The sequence below is a fragment of the Globicephala melas genome, chromosome 4 (genome assembly GCF_963455315.2).
Source record: "Globicephala melas chromosome 4, mGloMel1.2, whole genome shotgun sequence".
In the NCBI taxonomy this organism is placed as follows: domain Eukaryota; kingdom Metazoa; phylum Chordata; class Mammalia; order Artiodactyla; family Delphinidae; genus Globicephala; species Globicephala melas.
In genome coordinates, this window is record NC_083317.1 from 129,703,359 (window position 1) to 129,730,548 (window position 27,190).

A 27,190-nucleotide genomic window follows, 5' to 3' on the forward strand; every position below is an offset into this window, starting at 1 on the left:
ACAGAAGAGAGAAACAGAATGGATGCCCTGCCGACCCTCCTTCTAATCCCAGATTTCCCAAGCCCTTCAAGTCTCTGCTTCCTTATAGGAAAAATGGGAACAATAATGTACAAGTCACAGGGTAATTATGAAGATCAAATGAGTCTGTATATTCCAAAATTGTTTGTCAACTCAAAAGAGACACAAACTATGAATAATAACTATTACTCAATCAGGACCCACTCAATAGTCCCCCCACCATTTCAGTTTGGGCTGTTCCAGGCAGGGAATATATACGCAGTAAACACTTAACAGTTGATTTAATGATTGATTCCAGGACGGCTCTTGGTCAACTTCTTTACCTGCCGTCTACCTACTCATGACCCAAACAGTAGGACAAATGTGGCCACAGGTACTGACAAGGGTCGCACCGTACCTGGAGGTCCAAGGGGGAAGGCTGACCTGGATCTTGCCCAGAGTGGAAGAGCCCAGGGCTGCTCTGGAAAGGGGACAGGCATATCATGACTTCTTGGTGATACAGGGGTTCATCCACCTTGTCTCTTAATGGATCTGAGTGAGTCACTAGGGATTTTATGATGCCTGTTATTTAGTCTCTCTTTCATCCCTTATAAAATCTGGGGCTTCCATTCATGTTTCTAAACTCTTCTTGCAGAGGTACAGGCTCAAGTGTTTATTTTGAAACTTCTCATCTTTTTAAACAAATATCTGTTTGTGGAAAGTAACTTGCATTCACATGTGGACTCACCAAACAGCACCGTGCTCCTCAGAGCCCCACAGCCCACGGATGAGAAACCACTGGTTAACTTGACCTTTATTTTATAATAACCATATGCCACCAAGAAGCACTTGCAACCTTACCTTGTTGATTGTAAACTTTTCTGACACCCAAATTCCAGAATTTCCAAAGAGAAATCATAGATTGGACAGTGACAATGGGGCTGGGACTACAAAATCAGGGAAGGTTAAAAATAAAGGGCCCATGAGAGGGCGAACAAAGGGCATGAGAAATGTTCCTGGAGGGGCCAACGGGTAACGACAGAAATAAATATTTTGAATATTGGTAACGCAGGGTCCCTTGTAGAAGCCCTGGTCCCTCAGCTCCACGGCAGCCTGAGAAGGTGCAGATGGCAAGACAAGCAGATGGGCAGGTTCGGGAATAGCAGGGGAAGGGAAGGGAGGGGCAGAAATCAAAGCAAACCAATATAAGTGGCAGGTTTGTTCACACATGCTTAGAGAGAGGGAAAAGACAGCCAAGCCCAGCGTAACATGACAGACTGGAAGGATTATTATTCCCAGAAGCTGGGACACTAAAATATTTCAGCCAGTTTTCTGCCTTAAACTCTCCAAGGGAAATACTGCTAACAAAGGCTGCTCATGTTATGTGCTCATCATGATGCAGAAATTACCGTTCTCTTCTCTTTGAGTAAGACGGGCTGTCACAACCTTTGTCTCCATGGCACTGGGGCTGTGGTCACCAGCTGGAGGCTTCCACACTTCCACTCTTATTTTCTCACTACACACGTATGCATGTAAACACGTGACCATACGCATACATACAAACACGCACACACGAACACACACACGCTCACAGCAACAACGCAGCCATCTGGATAGCCATGCTCTCCGATGACACCTTTTTTTCTTCTCAGTTCTGACAGCTTAAACCCAAGAATCATCTGTCATCAAAGATGCCTGGTGTTAAAAGAGGTAGAATGAGTCTCGGGATGGGGAGAGGAGGAGTAGGAAAAGATGGAGAAGAATAGAAGAGGTCAAGAATTGGGGACTATGTGGAGGGAGAGGGAGCAAAAAGAAATGCTCGGGTCCTGCTATTCCGCTAACAAGCTGTCCTTTTAGAATTTGTTGATTGAGAAAAATCCATAATTCCAAGGAAGATCATGGTCCACTGCCCACGACCCCCATCGTTGCCTGTAGACATGATCTTCATGTCCCCTCTGCAGCCTTGCACCTTCCCTTCAAGGGGGAGATTGCTCATTTCTCTCTAGCTCCTTTGGTATTTACTGCATGTTTACAGCACACAATACTTAGCTCTGTACTTTGTGTCTATGTCCTGGAAATTCTTCAGTGATTGAGTTTCACGGGAGGAACGATGGTGTCCGAGTATCATTGTATCCCTCACAGTGTCTAATCTATAGCTTGGCACACAGTAAATGCTGAATAACTGTCTCAATAATTGAGTGAATAAATAAACAAATGAGTGAGTGCATGAATGGACTGGTTAAATGGATATAAAAAGAAATGGATTGTTGCAAGGGGTGTGAAAAGTAATAAAAGGAAAAGGTCAGAAGAGCAAAAGATACAGAAATAAAGAGAAGAGAAGAAAATGTGTTCTGAGCTATGCATGCCACAGGGATGTACCAGCCATCAGGAGTGATCTACTGCCAACTATCTGAAGTCTGTATAACAGTTTAGCATTCATCTGACCAAGTTGTAAAGGAGAACGTACTGCTGAATTACATGGGTTTAATTGAAAAATAATCTATGAAGGCAGCACTGACTATCACATGATTTCTGGGAAGTTTCTTTCGCTGGGCTGGCTAATAAAGCCGCACTGGTGTTCTCAAGATCGTGCAGTGTTTCTGCCCATCCACCCACCTACCCAACCATCCATCTGTCCATCCACCCTTCCAAGGACATTCGTTGAGCCCCAGCTGGTTGCAGAGCACTGGGTCGTACTCTGGCTTGGATGTACATCTTTGCTTTTGAACTGGGCACAAGAAAACCCCTCAGAATGCAGTTCATTCTCAGAGGTGAAACACTACAGCCTTTTCCTCCATGGCCACAAACGCCCATCGCCTAATACTTTCACTCCTGGGAGGAGGCCTGAGGGCAGACAAACGGGATATGTGTGGCCGAAGCTTTGTTCCTGCACAGAAGTGGCAAAAAGCCAGCCCCGCAGACAGACAGACAGGAGCACAGATGCCTCCAGACTTACCAGCTTGGTTTGTGGTGATGTTGACGGAGACGTGCTGTGGGGGGAAGGGACTTTTGCTGGAGACCCCATTGACGGCCTGGATGTCAAAGGTGTAGGGGGTGTGGGCCCACAGGCTGCTGATGGAGACACGGCACTCAGTCAGGCCCAGCTGCCTGGGCACGAACTCTACGTTGTCATCGCAGCGGGAGCAGCTCCGGCGGTCTGCCCGGCACTTCTTACAGATGATGTTGTAGGTGACATCATCCCGTCCACCCGTCTCCCGAGGAGGGTGCCACTCCAAAATGATGGATGTCTCATTGACGATGGATATGACATTGCGGGGACCTGATGGCACACCTATAGGGAGACAACGAAAGGACAGTGAGGTTGGATAGAAGTTTCCCCAGCATCTCTCCATTTGTCTTTGGTGTGTTCCTACTCTCATCACATACACACATCCCTTCTCCTCCCTCAGCCCCAAATCTCCATGCCTCAATCCATTCTGAGGAAAAATGACAGAGATGACAACCTGTCTCCCACTCCCCTTTTAGTCATCCCCACTGGGGTTTTCCTTCTTTGAATCATGTGTGCCAAGGGAGAGGAGGATGGAGGACTTGGGTACAAGCCCTTCTGTTCGAAGGACCAAGCTGCATCCTCCAGGCAACTTTAGTATCAATAACATGTATGTATATTGGACTCTTATTGGATTCCTTGTCTTTTCTTAATTGGTGTAGAGCTCAAGGGTTGAGGGATAGGAGTGACCCCTCATAAGACCCAACATATCCAGGCATCCTGCATAAAATCTCATACAATCTGGGATCTATGTGGTGTGTGCATGGCATTGGGAGTGTTTTTCTGTAGGATGGGCTGCCAGAAGACCTGGAGAGATGAATATTCACATTGCACAAGTTTAGGTGCATGAAGTCAGGAAATTCACGCAGCCACCATTTTTGACCCCATGACACTAGAAGAACACAGGGGTTTGTCCCAGACACTCTGCTAGCTACTTTGCATGCATTTAACACGCCTCCCCCCCCCACCCCAAGAACGCTATTGGGAAGGTACAATAATTAATTCAATTTTATTGAAAGGGAAACTGATGCTGAGAATGGGGACTGGCTATAGATCATTTTGTCTATGAGAACTAAAATTGGCATGGACACCACATTTGCCTGATTCCAAAGCTCACGTTCTTAGCTATAGCCCTGTGCTGCCTGTTAGTGAAACTATCTTTTCCTACTAAGGGAAGAGCTGGCGTTACTCTGATATGACACTCCAAGAGTTGGCAGTCAAATCTATGAACGGACAACAGGACATTTGAACAGACTGCCTCTCCTACAAATCAGCCTGGCTCACAGGGACTCAAGGAGGGCAGCCTCTTCCCTCTGGAAAGTTCTGCCCATGGCTGCTGGTCACACTCTGGCAAAGGCTGAAATGCCTTGTTGCAAAACTCTAGAAAGCCTGGTCCCTAGTAGGAGGGCAAAAATGCTGCCGAATTAATGGCCGGCCGCAGTCCTGAGCATTTGGAGATTAAGTTGGAGAACCTCCTGCCCAAGAACAGAGCAGATCACAGCCTCTGGCTCCCAGGCTGAGCTCTTCTTATCTTTAGTATCCACCTGATGGAAATGGATCCCTCCTGGAAGCACCGCCCCCCCCCCCGAATGGTGGGCCGGCTGGAGCCACCGCTCTGGATAGTAATGCTTTCAGAATTCACGCACGTGACTGTCGCCAGCTAAACGAAGACGTGTAGGGCAATTCATGCTGGAGACAGGAATCAAATGCCAACACACAGAATGAGGGAATAACAACAAGGTCGGGGGGCACCAGGGAAGGATTCTGTGTTGAATCAGTCAACAGCAAGCAGCTAGAGCAGAAAGCAAATATTAAATCGGATTGTATGAAAACATGAAAGAAAATCAGTACTGTACTATATAAAGCCCATTAGGCCTGACCTAAAGCACGACTGTCATGCATGCTTGTGACAGGGCAGGATTCATGAAGCATTTTTACTAAAGTCTTGCAAATAGTGTCCAAGAATTCCCCACCCATGTGCCCAGGGATGAACATCCACCTCTTTGGGAATCAGCACACAACTAGTACTGGGCGGGCAGTTGGGACCACGCTAGGTGGGCTTCTACAGGTCGTGGCCAGCCTCATCTCATACTGCACTAGTCACTAAATGGTCATATCGGCGGGTGCCTGTCTTAGACGTGTCTGTTTGCTTGCACTGATGACACTCAGACCACAAGCTCCCAGTGGTCAGTGCCATCCCTGCCTGTCTCATTGTTACAGCAGACAGCCTAGCTTCAGCCACAGGCCGCTGTTTCTCATGATCATAATAATTACGTTCACCAAGCGCGTGCTCTATGCCAGGCATGGGGTAAATCCTTTAACCATGTTATCTTGCTGCATCCTTAGGATATCTTGAGGCTATCACTCAGAAAGCAGCCTTGGGCGGAGGAGCAGAGACAGGTATCGACAGGGAGAGTGACCACCCACCCCTGCCACCCTTTGGAGACCTCCCCACTTCAGTTACCTCCTCTCTCCCTTGAACTTCAACTTCACCCTCTCCCCTAACTCCACCTTATCCCCTTAAATGTGAATAAGTCATTGCCATTTTTTTTTTTTTTTTGTGGTACGCGGGCCTCTCACTGTTGTGGCCTCTCCCGTTGCGGAGCACAGGCTCCGGACGCGCAGGCCCAGCGGCCATGGCTCACGGGCCCAGCCACTCCGCGGCATGTGGGATCTTCCCGGACCGGGGCACGAACCCACGTCCCCTGCACTGGCAGGCAGACTCTCAACCACTGCGCCACCAGGGAAGCCCAGTCATTGCCATTTTAAAACCAAAATATGGTCACCTGGCGTTTCTTTCTCTATATTACATGTCCTCTATCTACTCTCCAGCCAATCTTTCCCAAAGCGGAGTCACCCTTTTGGGCCTCCCTCTCTCCCTGCTCAGCCAGCTGCAGCCTGGTTGCTCTCCCACCCCACCACCATGCCTGCCTTTTTTGGCAGGGGGGCCCCTACTTGAAAAATCCAGGGAACACAATTCAGTCCTTACCTTCCTGACAACTCCCTGTGTGGTCACCACATGTGGGAGCCCAACACACAGTCTGTCCGCTTATCTCTTTTCCTCTGAGCTTTCCCTTCCTCTGTATCTCCACTGCCTCACAGTGATGGGCCTCGTCAATTTTCCTGCCCTATTGCAAAGACTCCTAACAATTCTCTAACATCACTTTCCATCTCTCCTATCCATTCTCTCCTGCCAGTGTGTAAGTTCCAAACGTACATGCGCTCATACTGTTTTCTACTCAAACCCCAATTATTCAAAAATTCACCCTCCTTTCCAAGTCCTTCAGGTCCCCATGTGGTCTTGCTGCTTTTGATCTCATCTCTGGCCCCTTGGACCTTAACCCTCATATTGTAACGAACAGGAAGATTCCTGTGATGTCCTGTGCACACTAAGCTCTCTTTACTTCTGCCAAGCCTTTGCACTGTGCTTTCTCCTCTGTCTGGAATTCTTTTCCTTCTATCTACTTGAAGAACTCCTGCTCACCCTCCAGATCCAGCACATTCCACCAGGAGTCACGCATCTCCGCGCTGGGCTTCCATAAGCCCATTTCTGGATGCCTAACTCAGAATCCACCATTGCACTGTGATGGGCTCTTCTTATATGTCCTCACCATGCTGTGGCCTCCTGGTGAGCAGGGGCTGGTGGCTGATTAGTCTCCATGATTCTTACGCTCAGCATTTTGCCTGGAAGAGGCCCCATTCCACCAGTTTTCAACCTCTACGCAGTGTGCAAGGCTTCAGGTCACACGTGTGCACCCCTCTCCAGCATGAGACATGATGCCCTGTGGTGGGGCTGAGAGAGGATGCAGCAGCAGCAGCAGGGAGGACCCCGCTTGTGCCCCTGAATGGTAAAGGCTTTGGTGAGATAAAGTGGCAGGTAAGGAGCTGCCCCGTCCCTGATCCATTGGTGTCCATGGCAGCTGGGGGAGAACAACCCTGGTCAATACTTTCTCCATGTCTGTTCATTTGCTTCCCACTCAAGAAGAAAAGCAGTGGGTTTCCAAGAAGAATTTTTCAAGTTTATTTAAAAACAGGCTTCATATGAAGCAACCACCCCTCATTCATGGCTGCACTCCAGAGCAAATGCATCTGTGGGGCATGAACAGGGCTCTGTGGGAGCCGTGGTTGCCGAGTCCAAGGCTGCATAAATCTGAATCCTTTCCTTCCAAGGAGCAGGAACAGACATTAAGAGCCTTCCCTGGAGAGCAGACTCAGAGAGCTCGGAGAACCTGCACGGTGCCTGGGCTCCCAGCACATACTTGTGGAAGTGACCCAAGTCTGGGCCACAAACGATGGCTAGAACCCAATTCATTATTCATTTGTTCACTCACTCACTCTTTTAATAAATACTCTTGCACTGTTCTGGGCACTTGGGAAATAGGAAAAAGCAAGCCAGACAAGCTCCTACTCCCATGGAGCTTACATGGAGAGAAAAAACTGACAGGAAAAAAGGAAACACAGAGATAAAGGAGATGGTTCCAGGTGAGAATAAGTGTCAGGAAATAAAGCCATCCCCAGGCTCAGATTGCCTCCCCACAATGCTTGCTCCTGTCCCTTTTCCCACGAGGCTTCTTCCAGGCCAGGCAAGCCAGGCCCAGTGTCTGGGCAGCTAAAACAATGATTGTCCTCAAGTTTGTGCTCCATTGTCCTGATGACAAGGATGCATTCCTGCAAGTAGGCAGCCTAGTCTCTCCTGTGCCTGAACACAGAGTCTAACCAGAGAGCAGATCTGGCCTCCAAATAAATCTCCCTAGAGGAAGTGCTAGGGCCATTTCCTACCCATCTAGGCTGCATCCCCTGGGTTTAGGGCCCTCCCCCTGCAGAGAGTGTTTGGCCAGCACTGGGGTCCCCAGCAACATCCTCAGGAAGGAGGCCAATTGAGACCAGCAAACCAAAACTTTAAAGGGGGAGTGGAGAGGGAGGCCAGAGGGAGAAGAAAATCTGCTTTCTCCGTCCTCAGAAGCCCTCGGGAAGTACACTGGCAGGGCTCAGAGCCAGGGTCTCCTTGTCTAAACTCCCTGCTCTCTCGTCCGTGTCCTCGTTTTTCTTAATTACATACAGACAGGCTTTTTGAAGCCTCTCTGATCTGTTGCCACGGTTACTACTGATGAAAGCTTCCTGATGAAAGGGCTAGGAAAACTCAGTCCTTTTAAAGGATGGGAAAACTGCTGAGCTGTGATCCTCTGTCTGGGTGGAAGGAACAGGGTGGATTCTGGGTTGTAGGGATGGGTCTCCAGGGTCTTCCAGGATGTGCCTGAGAGGTTGGCTCAGACTGCATGGAGCATGGATGGCGTTGGGACTTCAAAGAGTTAAGCAGAAATGATCCTTCTAGAGCCATAGGGCTAGCCCAAGTGTTGTCACATTGAGATAGAATCTCCTGCTTCTTAATGTGCTTTGGGCCAGATGATTTTCTTTTAAAGAATCGAGAGACAGGGTGGGTGGGAGAGAGTAGTTGAGTTTATTTGTAGGCATAAAGCTGGAAATAAGAGCACTCTTGAGTAATCAAAGGGAAAATCTGCTGAAGACAGGGAAGCCCCAGAAGCCAATTTCTTTATTAGGAATCTTAATAAAGCCAACATCCTGGTTTGAGAATTTAGATGTGAATTTCTGGCTGGTCCGAGGTATAGAGCAGGCAGTGTCCAGCTAACTGTGCATTGCTGCTGCCAGGGTCTGTGTCCTTGTACCCCTCCCCATGGGGAGCAGGTGAGGGTGACAATCACAGTGAGGCAATGCTCTCCTGGGAGGCTCCTCGTGCAGGCTGGAATTGAACTGCTCTGCATAAGGCCACAGATGAGGCCATCCCTTTTGTGTGCATGACCCATTGAAGAATCTGATGAGAGCAACGAAGATTTTCCTGAGAGAAAATGAACATGTACTTGAACATATACTTGTTTCCAGAGACTCTGAGAGGTCTCTGAAACCAACCAACAAACCTCCTAAGTGTTCACAGCAACAAAGTTAAAAAAATATTCTCTTGTTGGCAAAACTTAGGGATGTGAACTTCTAAGCCTTAATTTTCTCATCTGAAAAATGGTAGTTTTGAGGATTTAATGAGATAGTAAGTCCAAGGAGTTTAGCTATATGGTTGGTACCCAGAAAAACTCAGTTAATGTCAGCTGCTATTATTATTAGTATTGTCATTATTGGATGATCTGGTTGACCCACTCGTTGAACTAAGATTAATCTAATTCAGCCACTTGTTCCTTGAGCAGAAACCCTGATGCCCAGACCTATGCTGACATCCATGAAGATAAGAGGAACCCATATGTTTATTAATGAGGCAAGAACCCTTACCTACAGAGTACTGGGAATTGTGGGCACATACAGTTAAGTGTCAAAGCAAGTGATACAGACACAAAGAGTTACAAACGGATGTTTGAGGAATGATAAGATCAATGAAGAAAAAAAATTTTAGAGATGGTGTCTGGGCATCCTGCCTACAAGATTGGAGTTGTACTTGGGGAGAAACACCTTGAAGGCTTTCTGCTCTAGGCTGTACCCTCTGGGACACCTAACCCTTGCAAGCACATCCTAGGTAGAGCCCTAGTCTTGAGTATAGGGCTGTGTCTCCAGAATGGTTCCAGCTCTTTTTACCTCCTGGGCTCAGAACCTCTGTGTACATCTATACACCTGCTTTCTGGCCTTCTAAGAGGCTGTCTGGCTTTGACCAGTATCTGGTCTTTTTTATTCTCCTTCCTCCTGGCAGGGAAACCCTACCTTTATACTCCTACAGCAAACTGTGTTCTCTATGCAATCTTCCTTTAAGAGAAAGGGTTGAGATGGGATTTGTGAATGAGCCAAAAAGGACATTTGATACTCAAGACTCTTGAATGCAGAAACAGTGTTCTCATGGCTGAGAGGAGTCAAGATTTTAGTTTGGAAATATGTGGTTTGCATATTTTAATGTGTGCTGAGGATTAAGAAAGGAGAGAAAGGGAGATCAGAAAATAATATCAGGGATAGATATGGCAAAAGAAAGTGTGTTGTGAGGGGCAAGGAAGACATGTGAGGAGTGGTCCAGGACTGGTTATCAAAAGTGTTAGTACTATCAGGACATCTCTTTACTCACTGCTCACTGTGACATAGCTACTTTAAGGAACCATGTCTGAGTGATTGGAAGTCTTCCTAGGGAAGAATAAAGGTCTTTGAGATTTTATAGAGAAATAGATAGGAATCAGGGAGAAGAGGCAGACATGGAAATGGGGGCTATGAAGGTCTGAAGAGGTTTTATATATAGGCAAAGTATGCAGGAAACTAAGTCAGGCTGGTGGTTACGCCTTTGCCCTCAATACAGCATACAGGGCTGAAAGCAGGATGTGTTGGAGGGTAACATAAGCCAAAAAGGAGAAAGTTTGTGAATGTCAGAAAGGCTGTAGAGTTACCAAATAAACATGAGGTCAACTTCATATTCAGCTGTGGTTCCTTCTTTGGTAACTTGTTTATTGAAAACAATGTCAAAACAAAGAACGTCTCTTTATTCTCTCTGGCTGCCACGTGTAGCTTTGACACTCTTCAGACTAAGTTCAGCTCTCTCTCTCTCTCTCTCTCTCTCTCCATTTCTCTTTCCCTCCTGAGGCAGCAATTCCTCTTCCACCATTCCTTCACTTGCTGTAGACTTCCTGGGAGAGATTGGACAAGAGTGACCGCTATGCTAGAGGAAAGGTTTGTGACGTGCTGTGTCGTGCAGGTTCAGCACCTTGGAGAGGAGCATATGAGCCTGAGCACCCCCACTTTCACTGGGGTTCCCTGGATGGCAGTGGGCAGTTCCCAAAGGTTCTCTGTCAGGCACCAATAACACCACAATAACAAGGGTCTTCGACAACAGGGGTTGTAAAGTTTTGTCATTAAGGGGGTGGGGTGTATGACTACTTGCCATATCAGGAAACCAAGAGTAAGTTATCAGGGACCTGGTGGAAAGCAGTGGCATCAAATGAACAGACCGCTGAGGCACCCTCCATCCAATAGTGGAAGCTTGCAGGGGCTTGGGAGCTTTGGGAAAAACTGATCAAGGATGTTCTATAATTTGTGAGGGATGAGCACCAGACAATTAGAACACTGTTTTGCTCAATGTGAAAATGGTAGTGTCTGAAGTCCTGAGGTGTCTTTTCCAAAGAAGGAGCTGTGCTGGGGGCCTGAGGCACAGGACTGGAAAACTGAGTCATGTCTGTCCCTTTGTAAGCTCAGGTACGCCGGTTACTCCTCTCAAAATGTAGGCTGTCCCCCCTGGAGAAAGGAGGAGAGGACATTGAAACCTGGAGCAGTCATGTTGCTTTACTTTTCCTAACTGCCCTCAGATCTCAATGTTCCCAGAGACAACTTTATGTCACCTTTTGAACCAGTTTAAAATGAACCCCAGGGACATAGTCTTCCTGGGGGTAGACACCTGTGCCATCTGCATGGATGTCAGGAGGACAAGGCTTTGATTGGGTGGAACTTGTTTGCTTCATGCCACTGAGTGAGTGAGTAATTTTGGTAGTTTGCGTAGAATAGATTTCTACAAAGATCATCTAAAAGATCAGAGAGATGGCTGTGGTTTCCTTTTCAGTGGAGTTCTATATGGAATTGTGAATTTCATTTTAACGACAAACCCTCTATGCAAAGTACTATCACAGGCATTTTGTTACATAACTTAATGAAATCTCATTTTCCCAACATCCCATGGTGTAGGAACTATTATCCCCATTTTACATATAAGGAAACTGTAGCTCAGAGCCATTAAATAACTTGCCTAAATCATGTGGTGGGTGAATGCTGGAATCAAGACTTGAGTACAGGCTTGAATGGTTCCAAAGTGCACTCTTAATAACTCTTCCCCCTAGGGTGGAGGCACCTAAGGGTGCAAGGTGCAAGTGTGATGCAAATGTAGCCAGGTGCTGGGGGGTAGGGGGTAGGTCCCTTGTGGAGGCAGGAAGCTCTTGTTCCTGAACCGTTTCAGTAGTTTCCCTATAGAAACATGGTTCCAGGGCCTTGCTGAGCACGTCTGAGTCTGTTGCTCTTCAGGGTCTTGGAAACACTGGTCCTGTACTCAGGCAATTCTCCTAATCATAACAGTTAGTAATAAGAAGAAATGACTAGTCAAAACAAGGAGAGACCCCGCTGAGAGGGATTTCAGGAGCATCAAAGAACCCAGTGTTACACATTTCACCAAACACCAATGTTTGTAGAAAATAATTCTTGTTTCTCCTGCTTCTATGGAGCTAATTGCCTGGGAGAGAAGGGGGTGAGTTTCACTTTGTGGGAAAAGAGACAGCCCCTCTACCTGGCCTAAGTCAAAGCCTGAGCATGTAGGTTTCCCCAGGGCTGCAGGAGCCCTTGGAGGATGGCTGAGGGCCCTGCATCCCAAGAGGCAGTGTATCTCAGCAGGAATGGCTGACAGCCATCTTGCGTCACTGTCTGTGTGAGGGAGGGATAGAAGGTGGAATCTTCTATTTGTGGCCCAAAGTGAGGCCAGAGAGAGGGGAGCTTGGACATGACACCCCCTGCAGATTCCTTGGGGACACTTCAAGTCAAGGAAAGCTAGAGGTCATGTCCTCTTAAAGACCTGCCCATCAAGACCTTCCTGGCCCTGAAATGTGGCCTCCAGGGCTATCAGAAGTGGTGAAAGATCCACTGGACTCACAAAGAAAATCGGGCTGAGTGCCAGCTTTGTGACTTTAGGCAGGTCACTCATGCTCTCTGAGCCTAATCTTTCATGGATTCTTGACTGATCAATCCATCTGTGTTGCTGAGACCCTACAGTGTGCTAAGCCCCGTATGTAAGATTATGGTATGAAAAATTCCCTGGCGTCTACCCTGAGGAGCTCAAAGTCTGCAGGGGAGGTGGGCACCTGCACAGCTGTCACACAAGCCACTGACTGACAAGACTGGTGGAGACGCACCCCCGGGCCCTGAGCAGGCCAGGCACCGTGCTGCAGGGACATGCAGGGTCCCTGCCTTCTTCCTACTTATGGGAGAATCAAATGGCAGAATATACGTTGAAGCCATAGTGTATCTTAGTATGCTCCACATGCATTAAAGACTATTCAGTATAGTTACCCAGGAATCCCTGCCCATCCATGCACCTTCCAGCAGAGAAAGAGTGACCACGTGCACACCTGTACAGTGAATAAAAGACACTGTCCAGAACATTTGACCTGAAGGCCCTCTGACGACATCTTCCTGCCTAAGGCTTTTGAGGCCCCAGGCAGATCTTCTCTATGGGATTTACCAGGCTTCTACACAGGGCTCCCACCCCAGACTGGGATTCTTTCTCTGCGGGATTCAGGTAGTCCCTGAGAGAAAGAATCCCCATAGATCATCCTGCTGAAAGATCCATACACTAGGTCACAACCTGCCAGGCAGGCTCTAAGGTGTTTGCTGCCACCAGAGGCAACAGTATAAGCCAGTCAGATTCTTCTTGAAGTCAAAGGACTTTGGGACACACTTCAGTCTTTGGCACAACAGAAGGATAGACCATTCTTGGGCAGGGTCTCCCACAGAGCAACTTGTTTTGGAATATCATTCTTACTTGATGCAAACTCAAACGCTGAATCACCCCAAACAACTCATTTGATTTAGCATGTCCTGACTCAACCCAGAGCTTGGTAATTTCCCCCAGGCTGGTGCCAGCGTGGAGACTGAGATCAGGAAAGAAATCTAGAACAAGGAAACTGATCCTATGTGTCTTGAGGTACAGTTGGCAGTCACTGGGCCAAGGCCTGTCAAGGATGAGGGTCACACACTTGATGGAAGCTTTGCAGGTAAAGCATCTCAACTCCTCTGAACTCCTCTCGGCACACAGCCTACTCTGAACTCTCAGATACTAGGTACTAAAGAGAGAAGGACAAGGATCTTCCAAGGTAGTTTTTAAAAGAAAATAACCATCTGGGCCAGACTGGAGAAGCCCCTACGGCATGCAGGGGTGGTAGCTGGGATAAGGCCTCAAGGCTACTGCAGGATAAGCAGTCCTCTCTCCACCATCCACAGAGAGAGTGTGGTGCCCATAAAGGACTCCTGCATCTCCACAGTTCTTCACAAATGACAAAAAGCCCCTCACCGTGTGGCAGAATTTTTCCAGTTGTCATAATTCTCCATCTTTTTTAGAGGCTGTATAACAGAATGGCATCAAGAAAACAGCTGGGAAGAGACTATGGTTTACATAGTCATGGATTATTCATTTAATTTTCCCTGGGAATACACAGCAGAGTCTCCCAGCACTGCTGTATGTGGTTCTAAAAGAGACTTGTACTGTCTTTTTCCAGGTGTACAGAAAAGGCCCAGAATCCAAAGATAACAATTTAAGGTTAAGGGAACAAAAAGAGAAATTGAAAAAGGCAGGTATACCTCCCAGAAAGGTTTGGGTCATCAAAAGCAAGTCCTGATTCTGACACTTCATAGACACACTCATTCTTGGCATGGGAAGGAACCTTGGAGGTCAGAGTGTGTCCCTGGTGGTGAATGCCCTCTACAGCCCCTACCTGGTTGGCCAGCCTCTGTTTGATTCCTCCAGTGATGGGAAGCTCACTACTCCCACCACCAGGAAGTCATCTGCTAACAATAATCATAACCTCTTTGAAAATACAATGAAAAAAGTTACCTATTCTCAATACCACAAAACCCATAAAATATGTAGAATTAAATCTCACCAGACCTGCATAACACTTGTATGGAGACAACTATAAAACTTTACTTAAGGGCACAAAAGAAGACTTGAACACATGCTCCTGGATGAAGAGATGCACATCATAAAGATGATAGTCATCTCCAAAGTAATCTCTCTAGTCAATGCTATCCCAATCCCAATGTAGTAGGATTGATTAATGAGCTGTGCCAAGCTGATTTCAAAGCTCATCTTGAAGATAAAAATGTTTCAGAATTGGCAAGATATTTTGACAATGAATAATATGTACAGACTTGGTTTACCAGTTATTGAAACATACAATAAAGCTACTATCTTTAGAACAGCTTAGAACTGGTGCCAGGAAAGACTAAACAATCGATGGGAAAGAATAAAGATAAGTCTGTACAGTCACTTAGTAGGTAATAAAAGAGTTATCTCACTAACATTTTGGACAATTCAGATGGAGCTCACAGGATGTTAATTTTTTAATAAATTTATTTATTTATTTTTGGCTGCGCTGGGTCTTCATTGCTGTGTGTGGGCTTTCTCTAGTTGTGGTGAGTGGGGGCTACTCTTCGTTGTGTGCAGGCTTCTCAATGCGGTGGCTTCTCTTGTTGCGGAACACAGGCCCTAGGCACACAGGCTTCAGTAGTCGACGCACGCAGGGTCAGTAGTTGTGGCTCACAGGCTCTAGAGCACAGGCTCAGTATTTGTGGTGCATGGGCTTAGTTGCTCCATGGCATGTGGGATCTTCTCAGACCAGGGCTCAAACCCATGTCCCCTGCATTGGCAGGCAGATTCTTAACCACTGCGCCACCAGGGAAGCCCCGGGATGTTATTTTTAATAAGAGAAATAAGAATACCAATATCACATCTTACAAAAAAATAAATTTTAGATGGAGGAAGGGGCTAAAAATAAACTCTATATAAAGATTTAAAATAGAATATGAGAGTGTTTTTACACCTTAGAGTGGGGAGGACATATACAAAACCCAGGCAAAAAGTCAAGACACAAATCCTCAAAACCAGAAAGAGAAAGATGGTCAGGTATGAGCTCAAAAATTAAAAACCTCGATAATGCCAACAAATACACTTATAAATAGAGTTAAAAATAAGTACAGGGCTGGGGGGCAAGATGTCACATATAATTAATAGGCATCTAGAAATCAATTCTTAAAAATAGAAAAAGGGCAAATGTTATGAACAGTCAATTCCCAGAAGACAAAATAAATTGGTCAATATATGAAAAACACTAATTTATAATGAGGGAAATACCATCAAAATTACTAGGAGGTCAGTCAGATTGGCAAAAGCCAGAAGTCTTGATAACATCCAGCTGGGGCTGCCAGTGGGGAAGAAGATGTACACCGCTGGTAGGCGTGTCACTTGGTCGAGTCTTCTGGGGAAGCACTTTGGTGGTATTGATTGGCTTTCTGAGTGTATGTGCCCAGTAACCCAGCAATTCTATTTCTAGGTGAATTTCCTCCACAAATACAGGCTTATGTGCCCCCAAGGTATGTCTGAGCGTTTTCATGGCAGTATTGTTCGTATTAGTGAAACACTGTGTTGGCCCAAATGCCCACCTATGGGGAACTGTATAACACAGCAGAGGTTGCTCTTCCCCTCCCTCCCCCCATCCCCCTGCTCCCCCCTCTGCCATCTCCCCTCCACCACCACACTAACTCTCTTCTCTTCCCCAGTCTCACTGAAGACACATTTCTCAACCACTTCCACAGAGATCACATGAGGAATCTTGACCAATGAAATGCAATCCTTCATTGTCTCAAGCAGACATCAGCATTACTGTGCTGTCGGGCCAGCTCAGAGGCAACCGTACTCCTTCCTGAGGGATACAGTCCAGCACTGCGGGTAGGGAGCCCTGAACCCGTCAGTTCTGGGCAGAAATTGGGCCCTGACACTCTCGAAGTGTGTGAGCTAGGGTACTAGCCCTGCTGGGCCTCAGTTCTCTCATCTATAAATTAGGAATAACAGAGGTAGCTATCTTATATTCTGTGAGGTTAATTGAGAAACTCCATGTCAGGGGCTTAATCAGCATCAGCTATTATGTTAGGCGCTTATGTTCCTGTTCCAGTCGGTTGTGGCCTGTGTCGGGGAGCACCAGGCACACAGCACTTGGGGTTCACTCGGAAGAGGCCTGTGCCCTAGGCCGTGGTGGTGCACAGCCTTCCCCATGCAGGGGGTACAGGTACAGGCATGGCTAACCTCATCAGAGCTGCCTACAGCCCTGGAAGGACCAGGAAGCCCTTGTCCTTCCACAGTTGACAGGCACTGGCACAAAGCCTGCTCACAGGGAGAGTGAATTCTCACCTCATAAGCAAGTTCCCCTGTGCTGGCCAGCAAACAGCACCCTCTCTGGAGTAACAGAGTTGCTCTCCATCTCTGCTCACTGAGCACTGGTAGGGCTTGGTGGTGACCATGGCTTTCCATGGCCCACCTGCCCCCCCGGCCCCCAATCACCCACCAACAGAGACAGCCTGCACCAAGGCGCATCTCACTGCACAGCTGTCATGCTGGCCTCACTTCACGCTGCAATGTGGAGCTTCCTTTATTGCCATTTCCAAGATGAACAGAGCTTGTGAGATGAGCCCCAGAGGGGCTGCTCAAAAGGCCACCTTGGGCATCTCTTGGCAAGTCTAAGCCCACAGTCACGAGAGGCGGGTGGGAAGACACACACCAAGACTACCATTACCCCAACCTTCTCTCTACAGAATGGGGAGGGAGGACAGAGCCACCTCTGTGTCCAAGTGGCTTCTGGCCCTCTACCCATCAACCCCTGAGACAAGCCCCCCTTCTTAATGTGGTTTCAGAGTCAGAGCACCTTGATTGAGTGGGGCAGAGGTGGTCTCTGGCACAAGCTGGAGGGAATCCTGGTCCTTCCACAGTTGACTTCAGACTGCAGCCTGCTCTCTCTCTGCAAAGTCATCCGTGATCTTTTACCCATTGGGGAGTCCAGACTTTAAGCCCACAGCCAACCCCCTGTCATAACAGTTCTCAGTTGTCTGGCTCCAGCTGGACACTTTACAGTCAATTGTGTGGAAAGTTTCTCAGAAGACCAACACAGAGTTTCAAAATAAATTACTCTAAAATGCTATTGTCCTGGGGCTTCCCTGGTGGCGCAGTGGTTGAGAGTCCACCTGCCGATGCAGGGGACACGGGTTTGTGCCCCGGTCTGAGAAGAACACACATGCTGCGGAGCGGCTGGGCCCGTGAGCCATGGCCACTGAGCCTGCGCGTCTGGAGCCTGTGCTCCGCAACGGGAGAGGCCACAGCAGCGAGAGCCCCGCGTACCGGAAAAATAAATAAATAAATAAATTAAATTAAATGCTATTGTCCTGGTCTGATGCCACACATAATTCAGACAGCATGGACATGCCCAACACTGACTATGAGACTCATTTCTTTCCACTTCACCCAACCTCCCGCACAATTCAGAAGGCATCACCAGTACCTCTTTGTACACTTCTAGTTGGGAGTAGATCACTAATCACTCAGGGGGCTTCACTCTCTTGGACGGTGTTCAGAATCTACCCTTAGACTAAGTTGAAAGTGGCTTCCTTCTAAATCTCTGATGAGAGTCAAAGATACCTGGGGCTCTTGGTCTTTGTCACACCCAAGTGAAGCCATCAGGGACATCTGTGGGTCTCTGGCTCTAACTGCCTTGCTGCATTCACATGTTTTAGCCAACTGGGGCATACAGAAGATCACAGTCCTGGTCTGGGAAAGGGTTGGCTAGTGCCACGTTTCCAATATGGCAGCTGGAGGTCCAGAGAATGAAAACAGGGGTGGAGCCAGTGATTCCACCCAGTGTAATGTAGTTTGAGGGTAGGTTCTGAACTCAGTCCCTGGACAGGGTCAATGATCAGTAACAGAGGGGTGCAGTGGGTCCATATCGGTTCCAGGACTGATTGGCAGTGGTGACTTTGAAAGGTGATTGCAAAGAAGAAACTGGTTGGAGGTCTAGGAGGGAGTCTCAGACCTGACCCCCTCCCCATGGGACTTGGGTTTGGCCTCTGGTGTCAGAACTGGATCAGGATCTGATTCTGGGTTACATGGATGGAAGAAGGCGGACTTGGGGAACCAGGACCCTAGTCACAGTTGGGGACCACCAATGAGGAGCTGGGAACCAAGGTGGTCTGCACACGTAACACACAGATTTGTGATCACATCGTGATGGGGTGGAGATAGGGGTGATGGTGTAAGATTCCCGCCAACCTAGGATGACTCTCCAGAAGTAACTGCCCTAAAATGCCCATTTTCCCCACACTTTTTTTTCTGTTCTTATTTTGGACTGTGCAATTCAGATATGACTCAAACCTTATTCATAACAACCAAAACAAAGACAATTTTTGAGCCCTTACCATACGTCTGACACTGAGCTAGGTATACACATCATCACAACTTGGCACAATAATAAACAGTATCCTCATTTTATGGAAAAGAACAGAGGTTAAGAGAGGTTAAGTAACCATGGCAAAGGAGCCAAGAGTCCAGTCTGGTCTACCTGATCCCAAGAGCAGGGCTCTTACCACCTGGCTATGTTGGGCACCTACCATGGAAGGCCACAGAGGGGATAAAAAATCAGATCAGCATGTCGACAGCTTCCAGTCCAGTGGACAGAGAAAGCCCTACACCTGAATAGATCTGAATAGAATATTCAGAGCGTGCATCTCCTTTCCTGGGGATGAGGTAAGATGCTGGCAGAACACAGAGGTTGCACAGCCACCTGCCTCCGACCGTCTCCTCCTTTGAGGAGGAGAATTGGAGCAGAGAAGATTTAAGGACCCTGAGCTACAGCTGCCATCAAATTCCAGCATCCCTCCGAGACCAGCCCCACCCGGGATCAGAGCCTGCAAATTAGACATCAGAGCCATTGCCTGAAGGCCAGCAAGGAACATTCAGGACAACAGAGGGTCCTAGAGCCATGGGGTAGACAGTTTTGTTCCGATTTTCAAAATAGAGAAGAAAGTAGATTAAATAAATAAATTTTACCTCAATCCCCTCCTACTTCTGAAACTTCATAGTTAAATCAGTGCATGGTGAGCCTCGAGGAAACAATGACAAAAACCAGCATGGGTCTCTAAATATGGCCACATGGCACTGTTTCTTTTTAAAATGTATGAGCCTTTAGAGAAAAAGAATATAAAGAGTATACCTAGGTTTTAAGAATGGAAACTGAAAAAAGTACACAGATACTTGTGTACTGAAGGAAGAAATGTTAGCAAAATGTTAATTCCAGTGCTTGGATTTTAGCTGCTTTGAAAATAGCACAAAAGTAGGGTAAGCAACTCCAATAATAGTAGTAAGATAAAATATCTTATTTTCATTGAATGCTTCCTGTTTGAACAATGCCAAACACTGTTCTAAATAGCATTACTCCATTTATACCCTTGACGACACAGTGAGGCAGACACTAATACTATACCCACTTTTTGAATGAGAAAGTAGAGACACATAGCCCTGTCACTTGCCCCTCATCACACAGCTGGCAAACGTCAGAGCAGTGTTTGAACCCAGACACAAGAGCGCACACTCCTAACAATTATGTTAATACTTGTCCATTGAAATCAGTTTTCAAAATGGTCTACACTTGAAAGAGCATGGTGCCCAAATCCACAAGGCAAAATGTCTGAAGTTACATGTGTAAGTGCAGAAAAGGGGAGACCCAAATGGGCAGCATTTCCTGAAGGGACAAACAAAAACTTTGAATGTTCAGTGGTCAAAAAGTATGGTCGGAGCCCACGATGCGAGAGGCTGCAACCAAAGTGGACAATCACCGGTATCCCAGTCACAGGAGAAAATCCACCAAGTTTCCACTGGATTTTCGGGAGCGAGGGTCATATGTTTCAATCTGGCTGCCATGTTTTAAGAGTTGTATTGATAAATGTGAGATTCAGAAAAGGCTGCCAGGACACTGGGGTTCAGGAGATCATACGTGTGGGGGAGTAGATAACTTAACCAATGCTTTGCCTACAGTAGGTGATTAAGGAAGGATAAGGAAATTCTTCGTAAGCACTGGAACCACTGGTTCCACCTGCAGGACTCTGGTCCTCAAAGGTGGACCAGTGGTGAGGCTGGGAGGAAGGCAGTGCCTGATCCAAGGTCCAGAAAATCTCTCTTACAGTGATGGGTGATGGGTGCCTAACAGTGGAGTGGAGCTGCCCTGCAAAATATATCAGCTGTCCGTCACCACAAATATTCAGAAAACTAAAAATGGAATGACTACCTCTCAGGGTTGTTGGAGAGACAAGGCTGGCACTCGGGAGGGGTTTGGGTGGCAGGGCCTAGAAGGCTGCTCAGAGTGTTAATAATCTGTGACTCCAAATGCCCATTAGATGAAATGCTCTTAAGAGGAAACGCTGAAGCAGAAACAGCGGAACCTGTGCCCGGCTATGAGCTTAAAACTTAGAGCTATAGGATGCCTCCTAAGAGTTATACCCACTTGGGTCCACCAACTGTGAAAAGAAATTGTAGATGATAGGAGTGTGAAAGTCCATGTACACAGGTAGTGCTGACCCTTCTTGAAACAGCACTGACAGTTCTAAATAGCTTTCAGATTGCTGTCACACTCCCTCAATTCTGCATCTACATGTATACACTACCCAGATCCAGGCGCTCCGAGAAGCAGCTTACCCTATGACTCTTGCTTATCTGTGACCCCTGTTGGAATCTCATCTCAAGGAACACACAGATTACCTCCCCCTCAAAAACACAAATGATGTATTTTTATACGCAGTGTGGATCACAAACCAGGGTAAAATCAAGCAGCACCTTTGCCTATAGAAAGGGGCACATGGTGGACGTTTTACTAAAACCCTGATCAGCAATGAATGAGTGAAACTAACCTTGACTAAAGCAGCCCTCTGTTAATAGGTTGCAACTCCTAGATGAGGAGGTAAGTGCTTTTGAAAAGGCTGGGTTTTGAAAAGTATTTAAAATCATCCCTAATGTGAAGGCATGTGGACTAACGAGCAAACAGTCCTCAATTTATAACACTGGATTCCTGTGTCCTGTGGAGTGTTTGTCGCCTTGGGGGACCTTCCTGCCCTACTGGACTGAAGGGCCCCTCCCTGAAGCAGTGGCCCCCAGAGGTCGCCTGAGGGGTGAGGCCCATCACCCATCACCCTGCCCACCTGATCCTCCATCTGAGCTCAGGACAACAGTCTCCACCAGTCACTTTGCTTCTTCTTTAGTTTCCCCCTCAGCTCTCCCTGAGCCCACTCCAGCCAGGTCGTGCTCTATGGTCTCCACTCTCTCTCCCACCACTGCGCCCACCACCCAAGACTGAGAATGAAATGGAAACTGGGCCAGAGAAGATGGGTGGTTCTGAGAACTAGTGAGAGCCTCCCTGAAACACTCAAACACAGACACACACTCACATCACAACATACCCCTCTTCTCTTCGTCCTCAGGCATGTATTCATAGCCTCTCTCTCTCTCTCTCTCTCTCTCTCTCTCTCTCTCTCTCTCCCTCTCTCTGTCTCTGTCTCTCTGTCTCTGTCTCTCCAGCCTGCTACACAAGACATTGACGGGGAGGAGCAGGCCTGTGGTCCCAGTCTGCAGGAATTCACTCAATGGCCTTTCTCCCCAGGAGTCATAAGGCAAAGGACAGAGAAATATGACCTAATTCTAAAGCAACGTTCTCAAACTTTAGCGAGCTTCAGAATCATCTGGAGGTTTTGTTAAAACTCAGATCTCTGCTCTCTCCCCTCCCCACTCCCCATCCCCAGAGTACGTCATCCAGGAGGTCTAGGGAGGGGCTGAGAATTTGTATTCCCTCCAAGTTCCCTGGTGACACTGAGGCTGTTCGTCCAAGCAGTGCATCTAAAAACCACTGCTGCAAAGGAAACCATCACTGGCCAACTTGTCAAGCATAAGCCATCAGGACTCAGGACTGGCAGGAGGAGGTTATGATCTGCTGTCCTTACAGACTTTTCACAACACCACGAAGGCCATGAGACCTGGCTGCAGAGGACTCCCTTCTTTCTCTCTCATCCCAAGTTTCTTTCCATCTTCTGGGCCCCAGTACCCTCTTCTCCATTCCACCCACCCTACCTGCAAAGACCAGGGTCTGGGCAGTGCCACACTCCTGGGCAGTCCATCCAAGGAGTATGTTCCCTGCATCATAGGGACCACCCTGCTGCCCTGGGGCAGTTGGGATGAAAGAGGGAAACAGCTGCCAGCCCCATAAAGGATGAAACATGAGCTTAAAAGAGAGAAAGGGGGGTGGGCAGAGATGGGGGAGGGAAGCTTGGATTCTTACCCTTCTCTGTGGGAGGTACAGATTCAAGAGTGAGAGTAACAGCAAATCCCTATCCCTGCCATGACCATCTACAACATGCTCCTAAGAGCTACCAAACTGTAGCTCTAACTGTGTATGAGGTCGTGGCATTGGAAGCAGACAGACCTGAGTTTCCATCCTGGGGCTTGCCTGACATCCTGTCATTTAATTCCCACGACCTCCTAATTTGAGTTCCATCATGCCCAATTCTGCCGATGAGAAGCCCCTGCTCACAGAGGCCGTCCCATGCCCCAGGTCACACACCTTTGGGATCCACACCCAAAGTGCCTGCCTTGCTGCTTAGCTTCCCAGCCACTTCTCTGAGTCAGCAGGGAGGTCAGGGGTGGTCTCTGGGGGACCCTGAAGGGCTGGCCGCCAATGTGCCCCCCATGGGAGGGGATGGCAGGCGGGGCCAGGGGACAAGACAATGATCTCTGGAGCCCCTTTTCACTCCACCTCTATAATCAAAACTGCAGAGGGAAACCCATTGTATTTGAAGAAGAAATAAAGAAACAAGACAAGCACTAGCTTGTCTCTGTGATCCGTCAAAGTTTCTCCCATGTGGATGCAGAAAAAAGGGTTTCTGTGGTCGGAAACATAACAAGGTAGTTATTTTTACACCAGTCCTTTTGCATAGTTTTTCACAGACAGCAATTTTATAAGGCATAATTATCTATTTTCACCTGCTTCATAAATTCCTCCTTTCCATTTCTTCCTCCCGTAAATAGATATTACTTAAAACTGAAGACATGCATTTCAGTGCTTGGTTTCACATTGTCATGCACTTCCTCATATGTTCCTGGCTGCCACCTCTCTCCTGATGTCCCGCCCGTCACGCTTCCAGGGCCATCAGACCCTCCTGTGAAAGAAGCGGGTCTAAGCCTGAGGAGTCACTGAGCCCCTGCTCCCTGAGAACTGAGAGCCCATCTCCTCAGTGGCCACTCCTACCCAGCTTCTCAGCACATCTCAGTCGTGGAGGAGAGGGCTCAGCAGTGTCTGCAGTTCTCTGATGCTCTATCTGCACCTCCCCCCCTCCTACAGCCCGTCAGCTCCCAGTGGCTGTCACCTTCTGGCTGGTTTTCATCAGGATCTCCAGGCTAAGGTGAATAGTGACTGTGATCTGAGCCACACGATGGATTCTGCTGTGACACGTGGGGCTGGCGTCAAACCTGTACTCTCCCTAAGGACGTCACTTTTATTTTTAGATCTCCTATCATGCTGGAAGCTTCCATATCTGCTGCAATCTTCACACTTTCCAGGGATATAACCAAAGCAAGTTCTACCACTGACTGAGAGTTTACTATGCACCAGGCACTGCGCCAAAGACTCCATAATATGATTTTGCTTAATCCTCATAACAACCAGAAAGGCATACATTATTATGAGGTCATGAGAAGAAAATGACAGAATGTAAAAAAGTTAAGACATTAGCTCAAGGTCACAGAGATGGTAAGAGACAGAGTCAGGATTCAAACTTTTGTCTGTGAAGTGCCAAGCCTACCTTCCCAGTGCTACGTGCAAATCGATGATTCAATACGCTTTCCTAGGACCCACTCAAAGTTGGGGCTGTTTGGGGTGACAGGACTCCCCAGGGGACCTCAGGGCCTCTTGCACAGTGGCCCAGGGAGACAGCAGGAGGAGGAAAGCTGCAACTTCCTCAGCTGAAGCTCAGAAAACCTTCAGGGTCTCAGCTCCCCAGCCTACAACCTCTGCAACCCCTCTGGCGGGTGGGGCTGCACCTTCCCCTTGACGTCTCCCCCTGCCCCCTGCTGTAAGTGGCCCTTTGGTAACTCCTCATTAAACCTGGTCCCCACTGTCCACTCTGTGTAGCCTGGCTTCTTTCAGAGGGTTTTGCTAGCGGGGAGGGGTGAGGTCACCTGTGACCTGCCTCTAGCCATCCCCCAAGCTCCCACCTCATCCCATCCATGGCTTAGGTTGTCCCTCTGTCTCTGAGGGCAGCCCTGACATGATGCAGCGTGCACCCTAAACCCTGACATCAGCCTCCCGGTACTACCTTCCCTCCCTCCAGAGCCTGTCAGAGACAAGGCCTCCTCCTGAACATGAGCACATGGGGCCATGGCTGTACCAGGAGGCAGTCGGCCAGATACTGATGCAACAGATCCAGAATGCCAGGCCTGGCAGAGGTGCAAGGAGGATGAGGAAGGAAGAAGAAGGGAGCTGGGGGTCCAAGACCAGCAGAAATACATCATCACAGACTCATTCTCCGTGTTCCCTAAGGCCCCTCGTCTCACTTCATTTGAAGCCCACAACAGCCCTTTTGACACCTTAGCTTGGGGTGTGCTCAAATCCCTGCTGAATCTATGAACATTGTCAAGGATAAGGCTGGACACACAGGGATGCCAGAGCCTCTCAGAGGTCAAGGAAATGACAGGCTCTCCCAGGAGATTAAAAAGAAAATGAAGAAATGTCCACACAGGGCTACAAAAGTTGTCATGCATTCTAAATGTTTAGATTAATTTAGAATAAATTAACACTTTGAACACAATAAAAAAATACAATGAATATATATGTGCTCATTTCATGAGATTAACATGATTCATTAAAAACATTCATTTTTAGCACACTATAGATATTTTTAGCCTTGTAAAAGAGTACATCTTAAATCGTAGGATTCTCTGTAACCTTTTCAATATTGTCAGTGAATGACTCTTGATACAACCTCATTTAAAGATGGTGGCAACAGGTGACACCTGAGACCTAGGATCTCGGAAGCTTCTGACACTGTGTCCCCTTTCCCTGACACCCATGGGACCTGAACACTGTAGATGCCCGCTGTCCTGTACATTTTAGAACAGACCTTTGCCTGGGTCCTCCCAGTGTCCGACCGGGCCATCACCGTCTCCTGCTTGGATGGAGAGAGGGATGCACTTGCAATGTAAGCAAGCACCTGGGCCCTTTCTGCCCCCCCTCCCACCCTCTGTCAGATGGCTGGGCCCATGCTGGCCACCTTGCTCCACCTGCAGAACCAACTGGGCCCCAGGCCATGGTGCAGGGCTGTGCCTGACCTCCACAGCTCCAGATATGCTCCTTGTATCTGAAAAATTATTTACTGTGGTGATGTGTGATGCCTTTTTAAGAGAACAGATGGCACCTCCAAATAGAATGTTTTAAAAGGAAAGCCTAATGAGATTATAAAAGCCAACAAATTGACTTTTTCATACAGTACTTCCCTGGCACACAATAAATCAAATATATAATGAGTCTCAATAAAGTAATAGGTTTGTTTACACTTGTTTTGCCTAGCATTGTGCTGCTGCCCAGCCTGGCCTCTGTGTCCTCTCACCCAGTACTGGCCCCTGCTGGCCAGGGCAGGGAGCCAGATAATGTGTCCCTGAGCAGCTCTTGGCCTGACCTTCACAGGCAAGTGTGGCTCTGATTTGGTGATTTCTGGTCTGACCCTAGAGCTCTCCTTTGGGGGGAAAAGAGCACAGGGCTGTGTACAGCATGTGGTGACACCCCCAGGCATGTCCAGCATTCACCCCCACTCTGGGAAAGATGCGGAGATTTTGGTGGGACATAGTGGGTGGGAAGGTGTCCCTAACTCAGAGTTGGCTGGGCCAGGACAGGAGAGAAAAGCCTGGGAGGTCTGATTTTAATGAGCTGGACTCAGAATATGGGTAAGCAGCACAGAGTAAGGGTCTGCAATGTGCAGAGTGAAGGCTCTGGGATGTTCCTGTTTATACCAGGAATAAGTCCTGTTGGTTCAAGCACATCAAGTCAGGTGATAGAAGGTAGATGGGAGATGTCAGGTGAGAGGTAGATGGGAGAGGCGTTGTATAGCAAGGAGCTCCACGTCAGTATTCTGCCTCTGGTTATTGGTCTACCTTCTCTCTAGGTGACCTTGTCCAGGGGCTGGATGCGTTTACAGGGTGTGTCTGCTGAACTTCCCTAGGTGGGAAGCTGGGGACCCAGAATTTTATTTGCATGAATTTATCTGCAGAAGGAGCCTGGCCAATCAGAGAGGGTCCATGAGCAGAGTGGAGGGGAATGTTTCCAGAAGGGAAGCTGTGAGACCTGGGCTTTGGCAATCATGGGGACTGGTCCTTGGTCTGGACATCCAGGCAGCAGAGATTCAGCATCCTTAAGTGGTTTCTAAAGAAGTACATTAAACAATGCTTCTCAAGCCTACAGAGACACACAGGGGAACCTCCAAAATCAGTAGATGGGATAACACAGCAGAAAGACAGGGACTCCAGTCAGCAGAAATGGAATCATTTTTGTTCATACCAACCCAGGGAGGTCTGGGGAAAAATCAGTTTATAAGATG

At 47.8% G+C, this 27,190-nt stretch overlaps 1 protein-coding gene across 2 annotated transcripts in view; it reads right to left on the reverse strand.

Moving 5' to 3' along the window:
* The window catches only part of EPHB1 (EPH receptor B1), a 428,052-nt gene that overhangs the window by 112,773 nt on the left and 288,089 nt on the right, over nucleotides 1–27,190 (reverse strand). For both annotated transcript variants that reach the window (XM_030873427.2, XM_060298586.1), the window contains exon 5: nucleotides 2,954–3,289. In XM_030873427.2, the coding sequence (XP_030729287.2) occupies nucleotides 2,954–3,289 (336 nt within the window). The remainder of the gene's footprint in view (nucleotides 1–2,953; nucleotides 3,290–27,190) is intronic.